This window comes from Metarhizium acridum (assembly GCF_019434415.1).
Source record: "Metarhizium acridum strain ARSEF 324 chromosome Unknown scaffold_29, whole genome shotgun sequence".
Taxonomy (NCBI): Eukaryota; Fungi; Ascomycota; class Sordariomycetes; order Hypocreales; family Clavicipitaceae; genus Metarhizium; species Metarhizium acridum.
The window spans coordinates 948,374-973,851 of NW_027094017.1; the positions used below are offsets into that span (position 1 = coordinate 948,374).

The window sequence follows — 25,478 nt, forward strand, 5'->3', positions numbered from 1 at the left end:
CATAGTGGTATAGTTGCTCATGACACTTTTTCGGTATTCAAAGTATCTATTCGCTTACAAGCAGACAGAATCTCTGATGTGCTCATTTCACTCTTACTCGAATAGAATATGGATTATGTTTAACAGTCTAGTCCTTCGCCCCGTATATAAATGACCCAAGCTGTAGCTTAGCAACAGGTATCTACGAGATTCGCGTACTTTGTAAATTCCTCATCCGTTTTAAACATTTCCAACTCCTCTGGATGTGTGCCCAGAACTAGCTCAACTCCTCCGTCTTTCTTCACGGGAAAGATGACAAGAAACCTGAAGCGGCCGTTGCCACGCTCTATTTGTGGCCGCATAGACTCGGGGGAACCTTGGTTGGCGAAGAACCTGTCCCCAAAGCAAATCTCGCTCGTTGGGAACAGCATCATATTGGATATCATGGCGTGCATATGCTCGAGGCCCATATTTGCCGTCGAGAATCTGCTGTGGTCTGGGAGAGACTGCAAGAGCGTAAAGGCATCATGCACAAGAGAAGGAGTGATGCGCGCGGCGGACTGACGGAGCAGGTACGCGACCTGTCCAATACTTGTTTTGGAAGAGCAGAGTTTCTCTACGGGCATGCTGGTCCGATTGAGAATGAGGAGACTGCCCATATAAGTCGATGGCAGTAGTGAGGAGAAGTATGGGCGGCCATCGGTAGGCAGCTCAAGAATGGACATGTCCTCAGGACCAAAGGTTTGTTTGCGAATTTCCGTAGCAACGCGATATCGTGCCCTTATAGCTGCTCGCCAGAAGAAGGCTTGCAAGATATCGCTTATGGACGTGATGACCCCTTTGGCCTCGGGGTCTGCCATGACGTCCTGCTTCATTTGTTCCAGCTTGTCTGGCGTGATCGAAAACAAGGTAGTCTTCAAGCATCTTTCAGCGCGAGGAAGCGGCCATACAGAGTGCAGGGGAAATACAGGGCGAGGATTGAGTGTCCATTCGTTTGGCACGTTCTGGGGAGCTACGGGTGTGATGGCCGTCGAGTTCTTCTCAACGGCTCCTCTGGGGGACTCGTCCTCCGGGGGAAAGAATGGTAGAAATCCCCATGTGCCGGGATCAATTTCACGAAGAGGTCGAATCCAGCCTTCTTGCTCGTGAATTATCTCGGGCAAACTGTGATTGAAACTCTCTGGATCATACCAATCGCACGTTGCCGATTTGTCGCCCTGGAGATATCTGCAGTTCTCGGCCCAAGCCTTGATAGCAACCATGACGCCGATACCGTCGAGACAGCAATGGTTTAGCTCGACGGCGATGATGCAGCCCCCTGAAACGAAGTTGACCTGACCGACGAAGATGTCGGCGGGCATCTCGGGGAAGGGGTCATCTCGTAAAACAAGACTGTCCTTGAAGGCGGACGGTGCAAATCCCGCTTCTCGCAACTCTGCAAACGACGGAAGAACGCCGGAAAGATCCTTGTATCTCAGTCTATTGCGGACAGAGGCCGCCATAGATAAAGGCGAAATGGTGACGCAGAGGTCCCCCTTAGTATACCCGATTTCTTGCTCTGAGCGGTTCATCATCCTGCCGCTCAGAGCCGGGATCATATCGAACGTTCGGTTCAGACCTTCTTGCAAGTTGGTGAATACTTGCTCGTAGCTGACGCCTTCATGTAATGAAATGTAGAACACAAGGCCCATGCCGTGGTTCGGGTTGACATAGTCCAATGCGTTCAAAGGAAATGATTGTCGCGCTCTGTGCTTGGCAATCATGTTTCTCATCTTGGAGACCCCATCATCATCATCCCCGTCGACAGACTCGTTTGTTGTCTTCACTGTAGCCGCTACGCGTGCAATAGTAGCAGACAGGCTGGTGATTGTGGGATTGGCGTAAATGTGGCGAGGAGCGACCTGCTCTCCCAAGCCTGTAGCAGCCCGAATAGTTTTGATGGCTGCAAAGACGCCGAGGGAGTCCAGCCCGAGATCAAATAGATTCGAATCTGACGGTACGTCCTGAATGCCAGGGATTGAGGACGTGAGAATCTCACGGAGACAATTCTGAATTGATGTAGTCGAGTTCAAGTCGACGAGGAAGTTGCCAGTAAAATCTTCATTGCGAGAACCGTAGAAGCGTTCAATATAGTCGGCGTAAAGTGCCAAGGTAGCGGTACGCTTGACAGTGCCTTTATCCGTGCGAATAAAAGGCTTGTTGGGCTCTGAAAAGGTAACAAAGTCCTTCAGCAGCTGGTTTGTGTGTCTAGAGAGGGAGTTGGCCTTCTTGACCGTCTCCCAGATGCTGTCGAGAAGCGTGTCAGGTTTCGACAAAGGGTCCTTCAACTCTATGAGGAGACCTGCCTGTGGTTTCCCGGTGCCAAAAATAAGACATCCGTTGATTGCAGGGTGAGTAGTAATAAAAGCTTCCATTTCCAAGGGGGTAATCTTGTAGCCGTTGGACAACACCACAAGGTCATCGCTTCTTCCCTTGTAAGCCCATAGATTCGGCTTGGTAGGATGTCTCGTGTACAAGTCTTTAAAGTTGATTGAGTCTTTGTCTGGGAAAGTGTGGAAGATTCCTTGAAACAGGGGCCAGTGTTGATTGCGATGCACCCAATGCTCATATGTTCCCTCCTCGACTTCTTTGAACTCAAACCCGGAGTACGGATGGAAGCAGAACCAGAGCCAATCCTCTCTCGGAGTCACGAGGTTTCCTATAAACAGACCCTCTGTTGTGCCGGTCAATTTCAACACTCTTATGACCTCGTTTACCTTGCCGGCGCTTATAGGACTGACAGGACCACCAGATGCGCAGATGAATTTAGATGGCTTCAGCTTGCTCAAAACTTCCGGAGCTTCCCCAACCTCGTCCACAAGAGACGGAACCATGCTCCAGATATCAATCTTGGCATGTTCTGCGAGGGTTTCGATAACATTGAGACTGGGTAAAACACCCGCCGGTCCCAAGACACAGTGTAACTCAAACAAGGCGGGCATAAGGATATCCATTATAATACCAGCACCCTGTAGTTTATCGGTCAGTCACCAGGCGCATATCGCTTTTGTGTTCTGGCGAAGTCGAAAGGGTATACGCACATGGCTCATAGGGAACGATGAGCATATTGTATCGCCTGATCTCCAGTCAGATGTCCATGGCAGCAAATTGTCATCACCGTCAACGGGCGGCAGCAGTCGCACCGCATCCATGGTACCGATCAAGCCATGAGACCATGGGATAGGCTTCGGCACTCCTGTACTCCCAGAGGTATGCAGGAAGCAAAACGGCTCGTCGATGGCCTCGTCGAACGACTTGGTGTAGGGAAATGGTTCAGTTGAATCGGCATCAAGCAGCTCATCGAGTAAAGGAAGTTGCAGCACATTCATAGAACGTTGCCGCAGGATTTCCCTAGCCAGAGGTACTGGTGAAGCTCCGCCCGCGGTAGCCCAGATATTGCATTTTGTTGCCTCAAGGACTGCCAATGCTCCTTCTGTATTATTCTTGGGTGATAGAAACAAGGCCTGTGGTTGACGGGAGTTAGCCTGGCGATGGTATGTTTGGATTCTACCTTTAATTTGATGCAAAACTTACCGCGTAGCCAACTTTGACGCAAGCATAGGTCAACAGGATATGTCTCAGGTCATCTTTGTGAGATATAGAGTCAGGCCATGGCTGCAACACAGGACCAGCATCGGGGCAATCTTGCTCAACTTACGTGGTCCGATATATCCTATAGGGAGGACAGACTCGGGCTTGCCAAAACGGTTGTGAAGCCACCATGCAGTCTTGTCCACAGCCCTGGTGAATGCAAGAGCAGAAATTTGCTTGAATTCAGGTGAGCCGTGGGACAATGATGTCAGCGAGAATACAGTACGCTCCGGCTCGGCAACAGCCAAGCTGTCCATGATCTGAGGAATGAGCCTCTTGCCGTACGGAATCGAAGCAGATTCATTGTGGCATTCCAGTAGAAAATCACTATTCAACTCATGCTCCGCGACGGCGTCCGGACTGCAAGATGGAAGTGCGCGAGGAGGCGGCGTCTTGGGCGTAGTAGCCGCACTGCTTTTTTCGGTTGCTGGAGGTGTGAGAGAAGAACGTCCAGGCGAAGTTTTCATGGGCGTAGATGCTCCGCTGAGATATCCACTTGCGCTGAGAGGCCGGGCTTCTTGGAGATAGCTTGCTGTCGCTTCACTGATGCCAAGGGCGTCTGCCTCCCGCGGCTTCTCCTTGAAGTAACTTGGCTGACCATCCATGTATATGAGCTCCAGCCTATCATCTTTGATGAACTCACCCATGGGAGCGCTGATCCATTCCCCATCTGCTAGCTGAGCAACGCTGCAGTGCCATGGGGTCGTGAATCCAGTCTTGGTGTTGAGTAGACATATCGAAACCTTGTTACCAACCACCGACTCGTGGATTGAAAGCCGTAAATGATTGGGGTAGGCGTTCTTGACAGCACCCGCAAAGGCCTGTTGGAGAGCCCTTTAGTGATGTGCTGAAAGGGATGATATTGTGGCTTCACTTACATAACCTCGGATCAACATCTGCTTGGCAAGATACTTGCAATCCCTCCTGTAGCCATTTGCAGTTCTATCCGCTCCTCTAGGGAAGATGTATTTTAAATCAGACTCCAAGAACCTCTTGTATCCGAGGTATGTTAGCTTTGTATCGGGATTCGTAGCAATCTCATGGTCGATATCGAGGTCAGCTTTGCCGTACTTGTTAAGCAGCAAGCGGCGGAAAGTGGTGCAGTTGGCAACGTAAGTAATCTCCGTCATCTTTTGGGGCAAAGGAAAGTCAAGGAGGTCTTTCATTCTGGAAAAGCTGATGAAGTTGAACTTCTTCTGGGCCGCCAGCTTTCGTAGAGCCTCTCCATAAGCCCATGTGTCTTGGTCCGATATACACAACAAATCTAATTACGAGACATAATGTAACTGTATCAGCATTTTTTTTCTTATTCCTTGAGTTTAATTTGGGCATGTTTTGCACACTGTCAACTCACCGTTGTATGTGATGCCATCCGATATAATGGTGACTTGAGCGCCAGGCTGGTACACCTCTTGTATGCGTGTACACATGGTGTTTAACCGGCAGAGAGCTAGCTCTTCCGCCTTATCTGGCAGGTTACCAAGAACCTTGTACACCTTGTTGGCAGACTTGAATGGAAATGCGGGGAGACATGCTTCTACCCGGGTCCCTGCAGCAACGAAGTGATGTATAGCCGACAGGAACGTGTCTGCGCCCTGTTCCAGTCGCTCCTTTGAGTCGTCGAATTTGTTCAGGGCATACTCAACCATAACATCTAAGATTCGACGAGATGTATCTTCTGAATTAACGTCAGGCTTTGAAGAGTTGATGGAAGAGGAGGAGCCTTCATCGTTCCTGAAAAGGTCATCTTTCTGAAGATCATCTCTAATCCTCATCTTGACGACGGCCAAGTGAGATGTTGTATTAGAAGAATTGAGTAATGATCCGCTGCTTTGACTCAGTTTAGGTTGTATTGCCCAACATTAGTGCACGCTGATTGGCAAAGCGGTGGGTAGGCAAAGTCCTGGTCCATGCAGATGTGACAACATTCACAAGTGTGGCCAAGACAGCTAAGAGATGTGCGGCCGGACCATTAAATGGGGACTGAAACAGTAACTTTCCATATGCAAAAAGGCAAAGATGTTTTATTTCTTTTTATAAGATAGCCCATCCCAAGAGAAACCGATCAAGGAATAGTGAGAGGCCTTTAAGCGAGCCGGGCAAGCCGTGTCCGATGATTACTGACATGGCTGAGCAAAAAATTTCTTACAATGGAGCACTCACGTGTGACGCATGGGCTGTCATGGTACATGACAGTCTGACTGTGGTGAGCCTCGTTGTCAGGGGTCTGCTATATGACACATGGCGAGTTGCTTGCATTCCGTTGAGCTTGTTTGAGGCAAATGACAGTAAAGCCCGGCAGAGAGGAAGGATAAACATGCAGCCCCGGAATGTCTAAAACAAAATGAGCTTAATATCCCTCCGACAGGGCAACAAGCCATGCTTGGCATTAGTAATTTGTTGCCATTTGGCCTCAAGCCCAGTGTGAGACGGCGCTCGGGCTGAAGGTCGTTGCAAGTCGCAACGTCAAAATCTCCGGTATATCACAAACACCATTTACCATGTTTTCAAAGCTTCCGTCTGTAGCACAATCTTGAAGTTGTTTCCGACTTCTAAAATTTAGAATTCAAGCTTCTCTCGCGCGGTCACGGCCTCGCTAGACCACGATGGCGAAGATGCTACATCTAGAAAAGCTGCGCCCTTTGGGTATGTTGATACTCACCGAGTAGATGTGCGACGTAAATTCCAAACTCCCAAGTTAATGCGGCTCTTACAGGCAAACTTGAACAAGTCTCGGCATCTTGCCACCATCTGGGCTTCTTCAATAACATCGGATTCTCAGCTTACTACACTCTATCCGAGTCTATCTGTCCGGCTGGATTTGACCTGCGCCGTGTGATTTACTCGGCGGCAAGAGATGTGATCCGCAAACATGGCGTACTCTTTGCCATTCCTGTCAATGAGGACACGCCGGAAAGTTACTTCGCATCTCTCCCTTCGGTTGATCTCGACCGGAGTATTTACTTCCTCCAACGCTCTCTTCCTGTGGCTGCTGGTCCAGAAGACAAAGACAAGGAGCTGGATGCCATCCTGGAGGATCAACACAATACCAACTTCAAGTCCGACTACGGCACCTTGCCTTTCTGGCGCCTGGTTATTTTGCAAACGCCCGGTGTGGACACGGAGTTCACGGCCTGCTTCATCTACCATCACGCACTTGGGGATGGAGTTTCTGGACTCGTATTCCATAACGCGTTCCGGAACGCCCTGGTGGCTGCGTGTTCCACTTCCTCATTGTACCCCGAGACTGAGTCCAGCGTCACGGCGGACGAGAAAGTCTTGGTTCTCCCACCGGTCGAAGACTTGCATCCTCAACCACTTCATCCCAACCCCCCTGGCCTTGGAAGCAAGACCCGGAAAGAGTGGACCGCCAATTCCATCCGCATGCCTTGCAAGTCTCGCTGGGCGTCGTTTTGCATCTCGCCGGGCGTGTCTCAAGCCTTCTTTCGGGAGTGCAAGGGGCAAAGCACATCAGTGACTGCCGCCCTGTCATCCATGATGGCGTCGGTTCTGTTCACGAGGCTTCCAGAGACCGAGGACACCCTCACTTGTATTATCCCCGTCAGCTTACGGCCGTGGCTGACTCTGCCTCGCGACGTTGCTAATGATGCTATCGGAACTTACTTTGACGCCACCAGGGTGTCGTTTACGCGGCCGGATCCGAGCAGTGGTAGCCATTCCGGTTCGTCAACGGACATTTGGCCAGGGGCCCGGCAGGTATCCGAAGCGTTGAAAGACTATCGCGGCAATGTATCGCCCACCGGTGAGCCCTATACCGCCATTGCCGTCCTCAAAACTATCCCAGACTTCTCCGTCATCTGCAGATCCATGCTCGGGAAGCCACGCGACGCAGCCTTCGAGGTGACCAACGTCGGGGTCTTCTCGTCTTCGACCAACCTCTCTGCTGAGGGTGCTCCTCTTTGGCAAGTAGGAAGAGTGATGCTTAGTCGAAGTGCTCTGGCTTCTGGGGCTGCAGTCACCATTAGCATTGCCACGGGTGGGAACGGCTCGATGACGGTAGGCTTTAGCTGGCAGGACGGTGTTGTTGAGGATGGTATTATGGATAGTATCCTGCAAGGAGCCGAGACGTACTTTAGCAGGTATCAATGACACGCGTCGTATAAGCACCATTTACCACATCTTCTACTAGGGGAGGCTGTACAACAAGGGGCGTCAGCTTTCTTTATTGGGCGTTAAACCACGGGATATTAGAGATTTGGCTGACGGCGCCATGACCACTTTCCCGCAATGTATCAATGCAATAGGATAGTAATGTTATGGACGCTTGCCAAGATGTGACAGGGTTGTATAAGCCCGGCGGGTTTTGTATTATTGAGGCGTCAAGGTTCCAGGGAGTCCGCTCTAGATGTCAGACGGAAATCCCGTGTGTAAAGGACAAAGTCTAAATTGCTGTTAACACCATGCTGATTATGCTGATACATAGTTCCTTGCGAGCACCAATAGGTAAGCGGTCAGTTTCGTTTTAGCACAGGGCTTGGCCGCCTAGAGTCTCCAAGTTGATATTCACCAACAAAGAAACAGTATCAAAGATGCCTTGCACTCCGTACGTACGTAGGTTATTGCACAGCATCTATATATACGCCAGGATAGTCCAGTATAAGTATCCACATGTTACTCAATCCCAGATACTGACGCAAAAAGGCGCATCTTACCCGGCAACCCATCTCACGCCCTCCACAATGGCGCGTTGTTAGTCAACATATTACTTTGCTGCAACCGTCCTCGGAGGCCTGGACAGCGCAGCACAACGCCCACCGACTTTCCCACCATCTATATTGCCTCGAAAATGAGCAGGAAACTATCGGAATACCCCTACGGCTATTCTCAGGCGGCGGAGCTTGATTCTAGAATCCGGATGCCACGCCCGGCCATCGACCCGGCGCTTGCGCCCATCATCGATTCATACCTGCTCCCCGAGGAACTTGATCTCGGCTTTATGCGCGGCTTGTCATCGGACGGAGCTGACCAAGCCTCGTCTTACAATTCTGATGCTATTACAGACGGGAGGCCACACCTCAAGCACGCGGAGCATCGTGTCCCCGGGCCTGATGGCAATACAGTCATCGTGTCCGCATTTGCGCCCAAGGAGCCCACGTCAGATGTGCTGCCAGGCATGTATTACATGCACGGAGGAGGCATGGTCTCCGGCGATCGCTTCGCCGGAGTCAACGAGCTGCTGCATCTCCTCGAGGGCATCGAGTGTGTCGTCCTGTCCGTCGAGTACCGCCTCGCGCCCGAGACTCGCTCCCCGGGACCAGCCGAGGATTGCTACGCCGGACTCGTGTGGGCGTCCAGCAACTCTTCGCAGCTGGGCATTGACCCAGCGGGCATAATTGTCCTGGGTGTGTCCGGGGGCGCGGCTCTGGCGGCGGCGACGTGCCTCATGGCCCGAGACAGGCAGTCTCCCGCGACACCCATCAAGGCCCAGATGCTGCTGGCCCCCATGCTGGATGACCGATGTCAGAGCGTCTCTGACCAGCAGTTCGAATACGGCAGCCCATGGTGCGGCGTCACGAATCGCATGGCGTGGGCGCACGTTCTTGGGGAAGCCCGGGGAACCGACGGCGTCTCGCCGTATCAGTCGCCGTCCCGCGCCCACAACCTGTCAAATCTCCCACAGACCTACGTGGACGTTGCGGAGTGCGAGGTATTCCGTGATGCTGCCGTGAGGTTTGCCACGGATATGTGGCGATGCGGTTCGACGTGCGAACTGCATGTCTGGCCGGGGGCCTTTCACTTGTTCGACGGGACGGATAACCCTAATGTGGCACTCATTCGCGCCGCCATCGCATCTAAGCAGGCTTGGCTGAGGAGGATTGTGCAGAAATAAGAATGTGGACCGGCCTCGAGATCGTGAGGCTGTATGTTGGATTGGATCTGGCAGTTTTGGTGTTTGTGTTGGTTGACAACATGGCACATGGAGCTTAGCCACCCTCCAATCAATACCCTTGACTTGTCGCAGCGTGAGTTGAATTGAGCTAATTATTATTCGACCGGGAGCGGCTGACAGATTGTTTCTCTTTGCCTCCAAATCAACGCCCAAAGTGCCGTTGGGGTCTGGATATAGCCAGCCATAGACGGGACCATCCTCCATGTTTCATTTAGTGTCTTCGCCCTTCAGGATACTATCAATGTTATAGAAGGTATTGCTTCCTAAAGGTGCTCGAAACCAGCATCAGTATGGGACCCCGACTTCACTTGGCAAAGACTGGCACAACGTCGTCCGGGGGGGCAATCCCTTGGGAATAGGGCCGTGACCTGATGGCGTATCAACAAACTGCAAGGCTTTGCTCGAGTTGAGCAAGATACTTGTTTAGTGCCGTTCATCCATCCTGCGTCGGTGTGGGAACGCTCGAGTTTGTTGACTTATTTGCTCAAACCTTTGCGCAGCTCGGGCCACCATCCTGATAATCACGGAAGATTGCACCCAAGGTACATAACTAAGCGCGCGTGGAACCATCATGTAGTCCTCTAGATGGTTGGATTCGAAAGTCCATCTAATCCCCATCCTTTGTCCTTGTCCGTGCCACAAGTTGTCTTGTATGCTCCCGTCGTCAAACCATGAGTGAAAGTCAACATCCGCGGCCAATGCCGGCCCACGCCGACGAGTACATGGAGAAGGACCGAGACGGAGTGGTCCACGATGTGAGTGATAACTTGTTCAACAAGTCGGAGCATAATGCGGGTGCAACATCAGACAAGGAGGCCCAGGCGGGCGTCCTGGAAGTTGAGGCCATCGCCACGGTTTGGTCCAAAACGAGCCTCATAGTCGCCTACGTACTGATTTGGATCGTCTACTTTATCATGCTGACGCAACAGGCTGCCGAGGCCGCCCTGAATCCCTTTGTGACTTCGGCTTTCCAACAGCATTCTCTCACGCCCACCGTCGGCATCCTCAGCAGCATCTTTGGAGGAGCGTGTAATCTGACGGTTGCCAAGATACTCGACGTGTTTGGGCGACCTCAGGGCTACATGACGTCTCTTGCCGTCGTCGCCATCGGCCTGGCTATGATGGCGGCAACTACAAGCGTGGAAATGTACGCCGCCGCTCAAGTTTTCTGGACCGTTGGAACTGCCGCCTTGCTCTACAGCGTCAACATCTTTGTCGCCGACACGACGGCGCTGCGCAACCGTGGGCTCATGACGGCATTGACTGCGTCGCCCAACATCGTCACCATTTGGCTGGGCGGACCGATCTCGCAAGGCTTCCTCGAGGGTCCTGGTTGGCGCTGGTGCTTCGGCGCCTTCTCCATCATTGTGCCTGTCTTGTGTCTCCCTTTGTTTGGCCTGCTGATGATGAACTACTTCAAGGCTAAGAAACAGGGCATCATCAAACCAAGATCCAGATCAAGGACGCCCTGGCAGTCATTCCTGTACTACTGCCGCGAATTCGATGCCATTGGCCTTCTGTTGATAACGGCCGGCCTGGCTCTGTTCCTTTTACCCTTCAACCTGTATACTCAACAGGCCCAGGGGTGGCGGTCGCCGCTGATTATTTGTCTGTTGGTTTTTGGTGTCGCTCTCCTTGCCTTGTTTGCCATATGGGACAAGTTTTTTGCTCCCGTCACCTTCATCCCCTACGCACTGTTGCTTGACCGCAACATGGTCGGCGCCTGCGTACTTGGCTCTGTGCTGTTTATCAGTTTCTGGTGTTGGAACAGCTTTTTCAGCTCCTACCTCCAAGTGGTCCAAAACCTCAGCGTCACCGAGGCTAGTTACGTCGTCCAAATATATGGCCTCGGTGGTAGTCTGTTTTCGATTGCCGCCGGCGTAGCCATTCGCTATACCGGCCGCTTCAAGGCCATCACGCTTTACGTCGCCATACCCATTTACACGCTGTTCATGGGGCTCATGGTCTACTTTCGGGACCCGAGTATGAGCGTAGGCTATCTCATCATGTGTCAAATATTCATCTCCTTTGCTTCGGGCGTCATCATCATCACTCCGCAGATTGCCGCCATGTCCGCCGCAGACCACCAGCACATTGCAGTTGTCATGGCTATCCTATCCATGTTCTCGTCTATTGGCGGCGCCATCGGTCTTACAGTTGCTGGTGCCATATGGCAGGCTGTTTTCCCCGTCAAGCTTGCTGAGTATTTGCCGCTGGAAGATCAGCCGAATCTTATCAACATCTATGCCGCGCTTGATGTTCAGCTCAGTTACCCGATAGGAACGCCCACTCGCACTGCTATTCAGCACGCTTACGCAGACGCCCAGTCTATGATGTTGACTGCTGGTACAGCTATCTGGGCTGTTGGCCTCGCTGCAGTTGCCGTCTGGCGAAACACCGACGTTAAAGGCTTGAAGCAGGTCAAGGGACAGGTCATTTAGGCTTGAGATCTTTGCTTGTTTCCCAAAAAAAGGCCATCACGATGGGCGTGTAGCCAGTACAACTTCTGGCATCTGTACAGGTATTTACATCAGAGACGCAAACCTGTGGCAGCAGCTTGAACTTGTCACAAGCACAAGTCTTGCTCGCCACAAATAAAGCGACAAGTGTGAGTATATGTATTTATTTAGTTAATAGAGAGCATCTATAATAAATGACAATTAAGTCGGCCTATCAAGCCCTGGCTGTCTATCCGAATAGTCTAAGTCGCGAGTGCTGGTGATTTGGCGAGAGGCGATATGGGTTGCTACAAGCGAGATTCACTTGAGCACACACATATATGCATGGCCCTCTCTACTACATTGTGAATACTCATAATCACACACCCTCGAAATATACATCTGCACTGAACCCCTGACTTATCTGTACATCTCATTTGCCCAGCCGCCCAGGTGTTAACGGGTAGTTGATGTAGTGTTTTCACGGAAACTTACGTCGCAAGCTTTAGGGTAGCATGTGTACATGCAGCGAAGAACTTCCAAAGAGAAATAGAACTCGCAATACTCGATTTGGTTCGGCTGACGACTTCTTTTCCTTCGCGTTTGACAAAATAAACCTTTACGGATCAATTTCCTTTTGTAGATCATTATATTGCACACTCAAAATCGAATAGTCCCCCGAGATTATTTTCCGCATGATTTATCCGACTATAATCGAGACAACAAGGATACAAGTACATAACAGCAGTATGTAGTGAACTAAAGTCCCTCCATCCTTCACACGAGCAGGCCTGTTACGTTAGTAGTAACATGTGCATCGCATTCACATTAAAGTAGGCAGCAAGCAATAAAAGAGGCTGTGCCACAACGCCGTCTTGGTGGTGTATATATATATATATATATATATATGTCTATGCAACTATCGTATCGCCCCCAAAAGAATTAAACTCATTCAACATATCTGAGTCCTGACATTGAAAGAAATTCCGTTCATAATACTGCACCGTTTTACACGCGCTGCAATTCTTGATACATGGTCCCTCACTTACACGGAGCCGACAATCCCACTAACCAAGCCGGTGACACCGGTCAGGGCGCCGACCAGATCGCTGGCACCAAGAGTGTTCTCGAGATTGGCAACGGCTCCGTTGGTGGCCTGGTTGAGAAAGGCATTGACGGCGTTGATCGGGAGGCCAGACTGGACCATGGCGAGGCCCTGGCCGATGGCCTGGGCTGCAGCAGGCGTGAGGCCGCCGTGTATCAGATCCAGGAGCTTGTTGGCCAGGGGAACGCCACCGAGGGCCTGCTCGATCTGTAGTATGTATTAGACTTGATTCCTTGAGACGGGAGGTTGTATGTTATAGAAGGCACGTTGAGCTTACCTGAGCAAGCGAACCTCCGAAAACACCCTGGAGCTGGTTCTCGAGCTGACTGGCACCAGTATTGCCAGAAACGCCGCCCAGGACGCTGGTGACCTTACTAATGACGGATCTCTTGTAAGGGGCAGCGAAGGCAGTGCCGGCAAGGGCAGCAACGAGGATGGTGATGAACTTCATTTTGAAAAGATTAAGTAAGGCTTGGTTATTAGACGCAAAGGTAAGAAACGAGATGGCTTGGTTATTAGACGCAAAGGTAAGAAACGAGATGGCTTGCTTATGCGAAAGAAATGGCGTAAAGGCTATGCAAGTGAAATTGAAGGAGTGACTGGGTAAAGAGTGACTTGAGCTTGTGAAGATGCAAGAGGATGTAGTTTGTGGTTTTGAGAGGAGGGATACTAGGCACTTATACTATTGAGCCGGATAGTCCAAGTAGCCCCTATTTGGTCCGAGGCCACCGTCATCTCCTTCATGACTAGTAGATGGAGAGGAAAGTTATTAAGCTTTTCCAGCGATCGGCGGGAAATGTCTAATGGCTGCAGTAGTTACCAGGTGTGTATTGGTAACCTGGGTTGCCACCAATCTTGGGGGTGGAAATGCTCAGACGCCTGACACGTTTGTTGGACGGCTTTGGACCAACAACGACGACGGCCCGTTTGAGACCCGCGTATACCCCAATGCGGCGATGTATTACAGGGGGCCGAGTTGTCGGTCAGACGAGCGTGCTGTATTGGTCTGTTGGACGATAATCTACCTGCGGGAATTTACACAGCTGTCGCTCCCAAGCGTGAGAGAGCGTCTTGCTGTTATGCAACCTTAGCTCCTAGAAGGACACGTCAGGATTCTTTGCCTATAATCAACACCACAGTGAAATATTCAGTTAAAGGACATACGAACCGGTGAAATACATGGGCAATGACGCCCGTCCTGTGGATGTTTGCTCAAGATGGTGCAAGTTCTGGGGGAGACAAACACACGACAAACATCCATGGTGAGGAACTCGGCGCCAAGTCCCCGGTTGGTCAAGAATAATTTACCATTCTGCTGGCCTCTTTGTTTAGAATATCCAGTTTAGAAAACACCAGACTTCTTGTCTCCAGATATTAGACTGTCCAAGCCCAGAATTGAGGAACCAGTCCAAACACCGCATTGGCCCTCTAATCTTGTCAACTCCAGATACCAGATAGGCCCTGGGTCTAAATAATTATGATTGGCACCTCAATGGAGCAGCGATCGCCAAGGCCCCCCCGCCTTCGAGATGATGATGGGACGGTCTTGACCCGCGGTCAAGGAAGTTGACATTTAGGCTAGAAGCACCAGAGCGGTCCTAACATATACTGTGGAGAAACTTCTTTTCCGGGTTACGTGTGTTGATGGATGGCAGATTGAAGAGGACATGGACGGGAGCGTGGACACGGGACATTACTGCGAATCTGTCAACATGGGACAGCCGACACGAGACGAAAGAGACATGCGCATGACGAAGCGCCAGGTACAATTGACACGTGTTGGATCTATTACAGCCCCAAGTGGTCCGTAATATCGTCTCATGTAGTGCCCTGAAAGTTTCCCGTCGTGGTCGCTCAGTCCCTTTTGATCTGATACGCCCCAACGCTCACCAAATCAAGTGCGACATTATCAGTCCCCGTCGTATGACGTTGCGGATGGGTAGCTTCACTATGTTTACATTTGGAAAATAAAGAGCCTAAGAAACTGATCCGCCTCACCGCAGGTTGTCATGACCAATTTCGAAAGGCCTAACCAACAACCATGACAAAGGGAACCGACCGTGACTGCAAGGCACCTTTGCCACCACAACAATGGAAATGGAGAATCTCATTTTTAACCAGCTGCATACTCTTTACGCGGATTTTTTTCCTTCCCTGCCCCGTTGGCAAATTCCTTTGTACGCCACGTCGGGGACGACGCATGGATGTGCCGAGTCAGACACATGGCCATTCAGGGTGTGCAAATGAGTTGCCTAGTATGAGTTGAACCGTTGACAATTGTCCGTCAGTTACGGCCCCTTGCGCTGTTGGGCACGGCAGCTCGGCAGATACCAAGCTTGGTGCGCATGACAGACAAAGGACGTGATTGTTGTATACTCGAAATGTAAACCAGCGACAGGCACGTTCCATCATGCCATGGAGTCATGGACCATCACGGTGTTCTGGAGCGACCTTCTTTCAGGTGAGTGTTTGATGCTGTTCTGCATCCGGACAATATTGAATGCCCATCTCCCCTGGGTGTCCGAGCTCAGCTCTGCCATTCCGATGGTCCGTTGACTCCGGATCCGCGGCGTGCATCCGAGGTCTGGTGTTTCTGCCTCCGACAATCATGTATTACAGTCGACGCAGGCATTATCCGTTCCTCTCTTTTCTCGGGCCCATGTACTCTGGTGCCGATTCCGGTTGGCGGCGACAGCATTGTTGCGCCCACCTCATTATGCATGAAAGAAAGTTCCTGTCCCACCAACTGACATGAAAGTCTAGGAAACAACATTGAAGGTTCCGTCCCAAGCTACATGCCAAAGACGGTACTCGGTAGGTCATGGCGCATCGATGCAAACAGCGAAACGGATTGTTGCCGGAGGCGCGACATGCAGTTTGAAAGAAATAGCAATGCATATCTCAACCGTGCACTGCAGCTTCACTTTGTATGACAAAGAGAACAACAGCATTACGTAGAGGATTTTTAAACCAAGCTTGATGATTGGTGACGGTGATGCATTTGCTTTTTCCTTTGTGCCAGGGCGAGACCATCACGTGGCGGTTATCGAGCTGCTGCTCATCCATATGGACCATAAACCCCAAGAATTTTTTATTTTTTTTTATTTTTTATTTTTTTTTCGATTTCTTCAGATTCTGCTGGCTCACCTAAAGTCTCAGAATTATCCCGTGGCTTGGGGGGTTTGCGTCGTTATTTCTGGACAAATGGCGGCCGTCACTACGCTGGTTGCATTCTGGTAAGCCGAAGCTTTCATGCACCCCTCATCGAGGCATCGGGTCAACTGATGGATTCAGGCTCTGGGGATACATTGACAGCAGGATCCTGTCCAGCGCTTCCAAAAGGTACCGGCCGGTGCAGCGACAGGTCGGCAACCCGAGCTTCAATTTGGCCACGTCGGACGTCAGTGTCATTGTGCCAACCGTCAGCACCAAGACGTCGTTTCCCAGCTGCCTCCGGACATGGGTCGCCAATAAACCGCGGGAAATCATAATCATTGCCGTTGAGGGGGAGCGTGAGCACATCACGAGCCTGATTCGGGACGCAGCGCTGCCGCCGGATGCCGCAACGCAAATCAAGGTCCTGTATGCGCCGGCGGCGAGCAAGCGAGAGCAGTTCAAGCTGGGCATCGAAGCAACCAAGGGGAGCATCATCGTGAATGTGGACGACCACATCCTGTGGCCAGAGGCTTTCCTCCAAAGCGCATTGCCCTGCTTCCACGACAAGTCGGTAGGGGCGGTTGGACCACCGCTCGCGGTGCACATTCCGCAGCAACGCCGGAACAGCAGGGACGTTACTCCCTGGGAGACGGCCATGACCAGGGCTCTTTGGAGGAGGAACAGCGGCCTTGCCGCCGTTTACGCCATTGCCGGGTGGTGCTGGGTGCTGGCCGGGTCGACCGTCCTGTTCAGGGGCGAGATTCTCCGCGACGCCCGATTCTTGCACGGCCTGACCAACGACTACTGGCTCGGGCGGTTCAAGCTTGACACTGGCGACGATACCTTCTCGTCCCGGTGGCTCCAGCAGCACAACTGGAACATCGCCATCCAGTCCATGCCCGAGACGAGAGTGAGCCGAACGACGGTCAAGAGCGGACGGGCGTTTTTCGAACAGGCCTTTCGATGGGAGCGAAGCACCATTCAGTCATTCCTCCGCACCCTGCGAGACGTCCCCCAGATCTGGGAGAAACCATACGTTGCCCGCAAAACTATTGAGAGGGTTCTGCGGCCAGTTCTCACGGCGATTCATATTCTTTCGTGGATCTTTTCCTTCTCGACGTATCCCAAGCTAGCGTAAGCAGCTCTCCTCCCCCTTTTACCTTTGTAACGTGTGTGTCTCTCCCCCCTCTAAAGAGCTAATGAGTCACCCAGATCATTGATACTGGTGTATTATCTTTGGGATGCTGCCTTGAGCTACGCCGCGTTTCTCAAAGAGTATCCTTACATGTGGCGTCAGCTGGGGGCGGTGGTGCTGATGGACCATTTCTACATCATCCAAGACATCTGGAGTTGGCTGACTCTGGACAATGTAAGCCACGTCATTATCAGTATGCCCGCATCCCTGTCTAACTTTTGAAACGCGCAAGACTTCATGGCACCGGTGACGGGGCGTTGCTGAGCCCAGTGCCCCAGAGACGTCAACTCGACCTGGGCGTTTTCGCGGAATAAAGCAAAGATTCAAGCAAGATCTGATACTGGGCGGTTTTTTTTTTCCTCTTGCTTTTTTTTATTTTATTTTATTTTTTTGTTTAAAAAAAAAGGAGAACTATAGTATAGTTAGAGGAACACCAACTAATCCAAGTATGCGGTACATTCTGCACTCGGGTCTGGTTAAAGTGAACAAACCACCATAGCTCAGTCGGGGAAGGCACCCACCATAACTATCGTGTCTCATTGCCGCTTTGCGTTGCTCACATCAACACCAGGATACTACATCACAGCGTGGTCAATTTTGTTTTTGATCTCCCCCGCCAAGTTTCTTACATTATCCGCCCCCAACGCAGATCATGCCTCTCCGCACCTCGGCATCGCACGCCCCAGTCTGGCTGCCACGCGGCAAGTGGGCCAGCACACCACACCCATCCCTCGAACCCACCGCGAGTCAATTTCAGAAGCCGCCCACCAAACGTCATTCATTGGCTACGCCATGCGAGGCCCGTCCCTCGGTCGGGCCAGCCAAACGGAAAGTCTAAGCGAGCAGACACGGAACCAAGCTCCATCTTCCCCGTCTTCTGTCCAACCGTGAACGCCTCAAGATTCATCCGTTCGGCGGCATTTAAAGTTACACACGGGTAGCACCAACATGCCACTCGAGAAAACGCAGTACCACCAGCGCGTGCCACTCCGGCTGGGTGCCTTGTCCCCCCCCCTTTCCTCTCCCTTCGCCTCTGGTGAAGACGTCCGTCCCATCAACTCGCCGGTGAATAGGTGTCTGTGTATTCCCCCTGGCCCGTTATTGTGTGCGACTCTTGTCCCACGAGGAATCATCAGCAGACGCCCGGTGCTTCCGCATTGCCTGCCTGTGACGCGCGTAGATTGGACAGGATGCCCATCCACCATCATCGAGGCGGGCCAGATCACAAAACATGCTCCTCCCCTCCCCCGCCTTGGGGCACGGGGGTGAGACGACAATGTCGTCGGCGTCCCGTCTTTCCCGTACCATGGACCGTTGCACCGCGTACCCGTGGCCTAGCACCCGTTCTTGTTCCTCAATCAAGACGACAGCCGTCTGTGTTACCGGGTGTCAGATGAAACGTCCCTGCGCTTGTTGATATGCCCTGGGGCTTGAGATTGTTGTTTCGTGTCCCCTGCCACGTGGCTCTGTATACGGAGTACCCAGCCCAGAATTGATGTCCTTCTTTCTTTCTTTTTCTTTCCCGTTTATTCTTTTTCACCCATCTTTTTCTTTTCTTCCAAGTCTTATAAGGAGCTAAGGGAGAACGAGAAGAAGCTAATGCACATGGATATCCGTGTAGGCGTGTGGTGAAGGCCCGATTGCTTAACAAGCATCACCAGAGTAAGTTATTCATTCACGTGGTACCCGTGCGAGTTGCTGGTTTGCTGTATTACCCGCCTTTACCATGGCTGCTGGTTGGACCATGGGATGAGACCACCTTGAACATGATATCGTTGTTTTGATGTCGTTTAAATCTAGACCCCAGCCATGTGTCCCCAAGATCAAGTGGCATCAATCCAGCCTTGGGGGCGGGCATCAGTATCGTTTGGCGATCCGCCCGGAGCCGGGAGGGCTGCCCAACTTGCATGAAACACAACCAACCCAGGTCAATAGTGGTCAAGGCAGTACAGTAGTAAAATCTTTTATTGCTGTTAATATTGACGGCCCTGAGCAAGGCTCGTCATCTGGGAGCTGTCTCCCATCTCCTCGTTCCGCTGCCACCTCATCATCGTCACTCTTCCCCCGCCTCATGGTAGTCTGAAAACATTACTCTGACATTACATGAAATCCGTCGTGGTAACGTCTAGAAATTTTGGTTCCCTTGTGGCACACGCTTTTTATGTTGAACGCCCCTTTTTTCTCCCATATACAAAATCCCACATACAGGTAATTAAAAACAAAAAGGACCCTTCCTTCGGGTTGTCCATCTAAATAATTCTTTTCGGCGCCAGTGGGTCGCTCAAGCTGTTGTTATACGATGAAAAGGAATGACTGCAGTCGGGGTATCTCTTGGTGTCGCTTCATAAAACAAAGGAAATAAGGCCGGGCTGCAATAAAAGACGCAAAAAGATTCGCTTGGTCGCAATTTCGCCTTCAACAAGGCTTGTGATGGCACCAGCTCAAATCGCAATGACGGCGGTGGCTTGACGGCATATGCAGCCATGAGGCACACTATTTGCGCAGTCCTACTCGATCTGCTAGGGTCTTCCAGAACCGACCCTTTGCATCTTCACTTCTTGCACGCACCATTACCGCATCCCGTTGCATGGGTCCAACAATGTCTTCGTCCCCGCGGCCGGGGAACTTGCCGTCCGCATCAAGTGACTTCAACATTTGCGGCACGGCGCTCGGAAGACAGTCCTCCAGACGTCTCCACTCGAGTTCGGCAACAAGATCGTCATGCGCTGGCAGTCGCGCGAGCGCCGCAGCATTGGAACTGCTAGAACGGCCACGTCCCCGGCCTCGGCTCTGGTTTCGAGACTCACTGACGGATCCAGGGGTTGAGTGACTAGTGTTTTTCACAATGTCTCCAAACGTTGTCTGCCAACGAAGTTCTACTTCGGCCCACTTTTGCTCAGTAAGATTATAGATTTTGCTTGTCTGTCCATAATTTTCACCAGTCCTGACCAAGTGCTTGGTGTAATTTATGCGAGCCAGATCCCAGTCATTCCGGAATTTGGCAATCGTTTCTGGGTTGATGGTTTCTAGCTCGTACGGTTGTGGTGAGATGGTGAAATTAGCGTGTCCAAGTTTGTCCGACCACTCATCATGCTCCTGCAAAATCGCGGGAAGCGGAAGTGGCGGCTCGGTGCTGCTCGACATATTTCGCAGAGAGGACATGGATGGGCGAGTGCTCAGCGGTGGTCGGGAGAACTGCGCTGGCGCACCAAACAAAGGCGACAGCGGAGCATCTGGGGTTGGGCTCGTTTCAACTTTGGGCGATTGCAGCGGTGACTCTCGTGGAGGCGAAGCGAGCGGGTTGATGAGGAGGGGAGGCAGGAGAGGAGTAGTAGCCATGGCACGATCGCGTTCCAGAGTAGAGTGATCTTCGGGAGTAATGTCTATGCCAAGTCCAGTTCCCGCGTCATCACTGAGGCTGTAGAGAGACATGGTTGGGTTGGACGGGACCGGTGGCACCGACTCGGCAGCACGTTCGGGTAGATAATGTGTTGACGAGGACATGGACGATGAACGGCTGCTCAACGACTCGCGAGTCAAGACGTTCTCCAGGCTTAACCCAGTGGTGGGCGACGCTCTGAGAGCTGCACGCTTACTCGACCGCCATCGCTTGAGTGTAGGCATTCGAGCGCCCAGCCGTGATGTGAAGTCGGATAAAGCAGCTTCAGTAGTACTGCGCTTTTTTCGAGGGTAGCGAGGGTCAGTGGTGAAGTCGGTGTCGCTCAAAAAGCCCATGTCATAGTCGATATCACACTCCGAGACAAAGTCAGAAGGTAAAATTGCGTCTGAGCTGTTGCGGTGGGAACAAGGTTGGTCACCTGAAGAAGAAGATAACGGTCAGTACGATTCATTGTTCCAAGTGGCCGACACGACCAGGATACAGTGATAGCACATACACAAGCAGCTATACAGGCCAAAGTGCAGGTGGTCGGAAAGAGTAGCTGTGTCCTCCCCGCGATCTAGCGGTTCCTCTTCAACATCAGGCAGCTGTCGCAAGCTAGACATGGTGCTCGAGGCCTGTGATGGTGAGGTTGGACATTCCTGCGGCAGCTGCATGGGCAGTTCCAGCGACGAGGTGGAGCTCGAGAATCTCTGGTGGCCCTTGGGCGAGAAGATGGGTGTTACGGGGGAGGTGATGTCGGATGCTGAGGAATTGGTAGTGTAGTAGACGAATGATGAATCCTGGTCGGGAGTTGCCATGGCGGACGGTCTCTTGATGTGTTGCTGCTCAGCCCGTCCAAATCGCTGTTCGACCAGCGGCGGCAGGAGCAGAGGCTTGAGTTTGGACGTCATACCTGCACAGCGTCGGGGCTGTGAGAACACAGCGGTGGCCGGCGGCTTTGCAAACTGGTCAAGTATCGTGCTGGCGGCGGTGTTGATGTGTCGTGAAGTAATACGTACAGAGTTGACGTGGAGAGGAAGCAACTCTGGGAGGGCAGGCGAGCGAAGATATGGCGCCGCGCAGCACCCTGGACATGTCCAGAAGGGACAAGTCACAGCCCGGTCCTTGGAACTCTTTGGAACCCACCGAGTTGCTGGCAATGAAGGTTCGGGCTGTTGGTTGCGGATTCTTGATCTATCCAAAAGTGACCGAACTGAGTGGCAAGCAGACAGAGGTGGGCTGTTGGCTGTTGGCGGGGGCCTTTGTTGCAAGCCTTCTGGCCAAAGATAGCCCCACTTGCAGACACTTGACTGGTGAGGTACTACTTAGTTCCTCGGGGTGGAGGCCGCTGGCTGAGGTGGGCGGGTGGCGGGTCTTTGCACAATCCTTAGCGCTTGTTCGGTCGTTGTGACGCGACTGGGTTGTGCTTGCGGAGTAGAAGACTTGTGGAAAGGGGAAAAAAAAAATTAAAAGTGGGCTCTCTTTTTTGGCCACGGCCTAAGACCAAAGCAGGCCAAAGCGTGTCTTGGAGCAACGGTAGGCTGAAGAATTTGTGACCTAGTTCCCGCACGGGGCTGGGTCTTTGTGCGGACACAATGGCAGGACAAAAGACGCCGGGGTAATAGATGTTGTGTGGGTGGAGGGATGATGGAGGTGGATGACGGTGGATGACGGTGTGGATGTTTGCGGATGGCCGTGGACGGTAGTGTGTTCAATGTTTGGAGACGGCACCAACAGCAACAGAACAAAATGCTCCAGAATGCGTCTCTCTGGGGGGGCGGGAAGCAGGCCGTTTATAACCATCAATGGCGCCGTGGACTCGCCATGAATCGAAATCCGGCGCAATCCAAGGCGAGGCGGGAAGAGCAAAACGCCCAACGCGTGCAGCAGACCGGGGGGGTTGCAGTTCCACGTGTTGGCGCAATGCCGGTTGGACCAGACGACAAGCTCTGCTCAAGGCCCAGGAGCCCAGAGCCCGTCTGTGGCGAGGCGCTGGATAATCTAGGGCACCCAGCTTCTTCTTTGCGTTTGCAAGGCCGCGTCGAGCGTGCGTGTGCGTATGCCCAATGGAGAGGCCAACCGACCAGTCGCCTACTTATCAGTGTGTCTCTGCGTCAATCCAACAGCCAGCGGGTACGTGCCTCGCTCAATTGGGCCAAACACCAAGGCGCAGTTGTGGCCTGCGGATGTGGTGATGCTGATCCGGGCACGTGAGATTTGACGCCGATGCTGGTTGCTTTTGTTTGACGTGGAGAGATGCACTTCGCCAGAGCAATCTGGTGAATCAAGAGACCAGATGATCCTTGCCTACCGAGCCTGCGTAGACGTTTGCTGTGGTGCCAGCAATCGATGTCTCACTGTGTGGCAGATGCTCGAGTATTGTAATGATAGCCTGCGCCTTGTGATCTCTTTTTGTTGTTGTTTCCTTACATTGGCGCTTAGGGAGAGAGGTGAGCGGTTGTCGATTTGGACAAGACAAATGCCAAAACAAATGCCGGCTAGGACAGACAGTATTGCAAAAAAAAAAAAAAAAAATGAGTCGCCGGGTACTCAGAAGGACTTGGCCATTGCTTTTTGTCGATCAGACCAAAGTTTGGGACTACTTGCAGAACAACGAGGGCCGAACCGTGGCATCATCGTGTGTGATGGCGGCACAAGATACATATGTAGTTTCAAAGGCCCGTCAGGGTGCATTCGACCGAGATCAAGGTCGGACGAGATACTACTCCGTGTATATGCATCTGATATGAGAGGGCGACTTATTCGACGACCCTGAGCCTGAGCAACAGCGCGTCGTTACTGCGTGCTTTGTTGTTGTTGTTGTTCGTCCTGAAGCCCATTCATGCACGTAGACCAAGCTGGGCCGGGTGAAACAAACCGATTGAAGGCCTCGGACACAGACATAGCTTCAACGTTTCAACTAGCAACGGACCGGTAGATAGATGGACAGCTCGACAGCGACGAGGCCAGAGCGGGAGGCCAAGCTTTGGCCATGGCACGGAAGGCCCCGGGCCCCAGAGATCCAGATGTCCCTTGAGAGATGCTAGAGCTTTCAAATCGTCTCTTTGACCTTTTCTCAACAAGGGATCCTTGGCTGGTCGTTAACAAGCTGTCCCTGGCCTCGTAATTCGTCGTTCGCGCCTCTCTTGTCTCTCTCCTCCCAACGCCCTGGCTCTCGGCTCTGCCCCAACCTCTGCCAAGGTCAGGACAACCACAACCAGCTTTTCAGTTTCGCGTTTCTGTGGGAAGAAGAAACTGAACCGACGGAAACTCGACCGCTGTCGGCCCCGGCCTATATCAACCAGGGATGTAGATCAGATCCACTGGCCATGCCTCTGAATGTCCAAAAGAAGAAGCCTCCGGGCTCGATGCATGTCGCTGAGAGCAGTCAAGTGGTAGCGACGGGGGCCTTGCCTTCGTTCTCCCCCTCTTTTCTGGCCCTCTCTCTCCAGTCTCTCTCCCTCTCCCTCTCTCCACCCCTCTCCGCTCCGCCCAGCCCGAGGCTGCTGGAACTCTTGGTTTCTGCAGCTCGTACGGAGTAGACATGGGCTCCAAGCCCGCGGAGCCTGTACCTGGTAAAGCACGTTTCCCCAAGGGCTGGGGATGTACCGATACGGGATATATGTCTACTATGTACTCCGTACGGGTGATACCAGCTTGTGCTACCAAACTAGCAGACAGCCGAGTTGCTGCAACTTTAATAATACCGACCAGTTGACCATGCTGCGCAGTAGTGAATGGCCGTGGTCATGCAAAGCTCCGCCTCAAATGCCCCTGCCTCGTCGTGTTTACAATACACCTTTGTGGTTCTAACCCGCGGGATTCCCTTCCGCCAAGTCAAAGCGGTTATGGATAGAAATGGTCCTGGGCTAGGCTTACTTGGTGAAAGGGATCTGTGCCTAGGGCATTGTTCGCCGCAAGGTGGCTTTCCGACTCCGTGCGTGCTGCAGGACTGCTGGGCTGGGCGCCGTCTTGGGGCCTACAGAATGAGCAGCGCGATTTTCCCTTCACGGACGTGTCGGGACGTGAATAGACAGACACTGCTTGAGCTGTTGACATGCCAGACTCCCCACGGGTCCCCCCAATCAAATTCGACGAAACGTTAATATGGAGTACGGAGTAAGTTTATCTGCTAGATCCAGCGACCTGCGGAGTACGGCCCCATGGCAGGCTTGGATCGCCTGCAATATTATCGACTGCCACTTTTAGATTTGTTTCAAGTCGCTGTTCTGAGTTGGTCCTTCAGTAGACTTGGTGTTTCGCTACCCGAGAATGCACGGTCTCCGGACATGAGGCTAAGCCTTGTCAAAAATATGAAGATCGATTTCGGGAAGTCTTTTGAGTTTCTTCTTCTTTGTCCAGGGCCTGTCTCGGCAACTAGACCACCTCGGCTGTCTCGAAATCAGGGAGTCTCGCTTCTGCTCTACCAGTATCCCACCAACTGGTGGAGAAACCCGAGATATTCCGTCCAAGAGCCCGCAGTACCCGAAGATATGCTCGCCCTCTCACAACACAAAGGAAAGGAAAGGTATGGAGTTGGATGGTGATATGTCATATCCCTGCAGTGTCCGCTGTGCTCTGTACCAATAACCGCACAGTGTTTGCATGTGGGCTATAGACATCTCTCTGTCTGATCTAGCAGGTACTTCGGCTTCGGTCAGGGCTGTTTCGGCTCGGTGGCT

General features: G+C 52.2%; 8 protein-coding genes across 9 annotated transcripts; 5 read left to right on the forward strand and 3 right to left on the reverse strand.

Annotated features, from left to right (window-relative positions):
• Positions 1 to 167: 167 nt before the first annotated feature.
• On the reverse strand, positions 168 to 5,384 carry J3458_004356 (putative NRPS-like protein biosynthetic cluster; the record flags this gene model as incomplete). The annotated part of the gene is made up of 6 exons (XM_007809872.2): positions 168 to 2,987; positions 3,060 to 3,482; positions 3,553 to 3,605; positions 3,677 to 4,430; positions 4,488 to 4,873; positions 4,964 to 5,384. The coding sequence occupies 6 exons, from the start codon at positions 5,382 to 5,384 to the stop codon at positions 168 to 170; spliced, it is 4,857 nt and encodes a 1,618-aa protein (XP_007808063.2).
• Positions 5,385 to 6,215: 831 nt separating this feature from the next.
• ATF1_1 (Alcohol acetyltransferase) lies at positions 6,216 to 7,719 on the forward strand (the record flags this gene model as incomplete). Its single annotated transcript, XM_066118170.1, has 2 exons — positions 6,216 to 6,255; positions 6,326 to 7,719. 2 exons carry the CDS (start codon positions 6,216 to 6,218, stop codon positions 7,717 to 7,719), a joined length of 1,434 nt encoding a protein of 477 aa, XP_065976770.1.
• Positions 7,720 to 8,416: 697 nt separating this feature from the next.
• On the forward strand, positions 8,417 to 9,460 carry J3458_004358 (uncharacterized protein; the record flags this gene model as incomplete). Its single annotated transcript, XM_007809870.2, has 1 exon — positions 8,417 to 9,460. One exon carries the CDS (start codon positions 8,417 to 8,419, stop codon positions 9,458 to 9,460), a length of 1,044 nt encoding a protein of 347 aa, XP_007808061.2.
• A 758-nt stretch (positions 9,461 to 10,218) lies between these two features.
• On the forward strand, positions 10,219 to 11,961 carry J3458_004359 (uncharacterized protein; the record flags this gene model as incomplete). The annotated part of the gene is made up of 1 exon (XM_007809869.2): positions 10,219 to 11,961. The coding sequence occupies one exon, from the start codon at positions 10,219 to 10,221 to the stop codon at positions 11,959 to 11,961; it is 1,743 nt and encodes a 580-aa protein (XP_007808060.2).
• Positions 11,962 to 12,894: 933 nt separating this feature from the next.
• J3458_004360 (uncharacterized protein) lies at positions 12,895 to 14,318 on the reverse strand. The gene is made up of 3 exons (XM_007809868.2): positions 14,232 to 14,318; positions 13,341 to 14,157; positions 12,895 to 13,270 (listed from the first exon to the last, which is right to left on the reverse strand). The coding sequence occupies exons 2-3, from the start codon at positions 13,512 to 13,514 to the stop codon at positions 13,004 to 13,006; spliced, it is 441 nt and encodes a 146-aa protein (XP_007808059.1). The 5' UTR covers positions 13,515 to 14,157; positions 14,232 to 14,318; the 3' UTR covers positions 12,895 to 13,003.
• Positions 14,319 to 16,149: 1,831 nt separating this feature from the next.
• Positions 16,150 to 17,941, forward strand: J3458_004361 (uncharacterized protein). Of its 2 annotated transcripts, XM_066118171.1 has the most exons (4): positions 16,150 to 16,299; positions 16,358 to 17,353; positions 17,432 to 17,588; positions 17,647 to 17,941. In XM_066118171.1, the coding sequence occupies exons 1-4, from the start codon at positions 16,268 to 16,270 to the stop codon at positions 17,662 to 17,664; spliced, it is 1,203 nt and encodes a 400-aa protein (XP_065976771.1). In that variant the 5' UTR covers positions 16,150 to 16,267; the 3' UTR covers positions 17,665 to 17,941. The 2 variants fall into 2 exon arrangements, with proteins under 2 accessions (XP_065976771.1, XP_065976772.1); XM_066118172.1 differs by having other exon boundaries at positions 16,358 to 17,941.
• Positions 17,942 to 19,069: 1,128 nt separating this feature from the next.
• J3458_004363 (uncharacterized protein) lies at positions 19,070 to 23,113 on the reverse strand. The gene is made up of 2 exons (XM_007809866.2): positions 21,311 to 23,113; positions 19,070 to 21,232 (listed from the first exon to the last, which is right to left on the reverse strand). Exons 1-2 carry the CDS (start codon positions 21,705 to 21,707, stop codon positions 19,908 to 19,910), a joined length of 1,722 nt encoding a protein of 573 aa, XP_007808057.2. The 5' UTR covers positions 21,708 to 23,113; the 3' UTR covers positions 19,070 to 19,907.
• Positions 19,198 to 19,497, forward strand: J3458_004362 (uncharacterized protein; the record flags this gene model as incomplete). The annotated part of the gene is made up of 1 exon (XM_066118173.1): positions 19,198 to 19,497. One exon carries the CDS (start codon positions 19,198 to 19,200, stop codon positions 19,495 to 19,497), a length of 300 nt encoding a protein of 99 aa, XP_065976773.1.
• Positions 23,114 to 25,478: the final 2,365 nt, after the last annotated feature.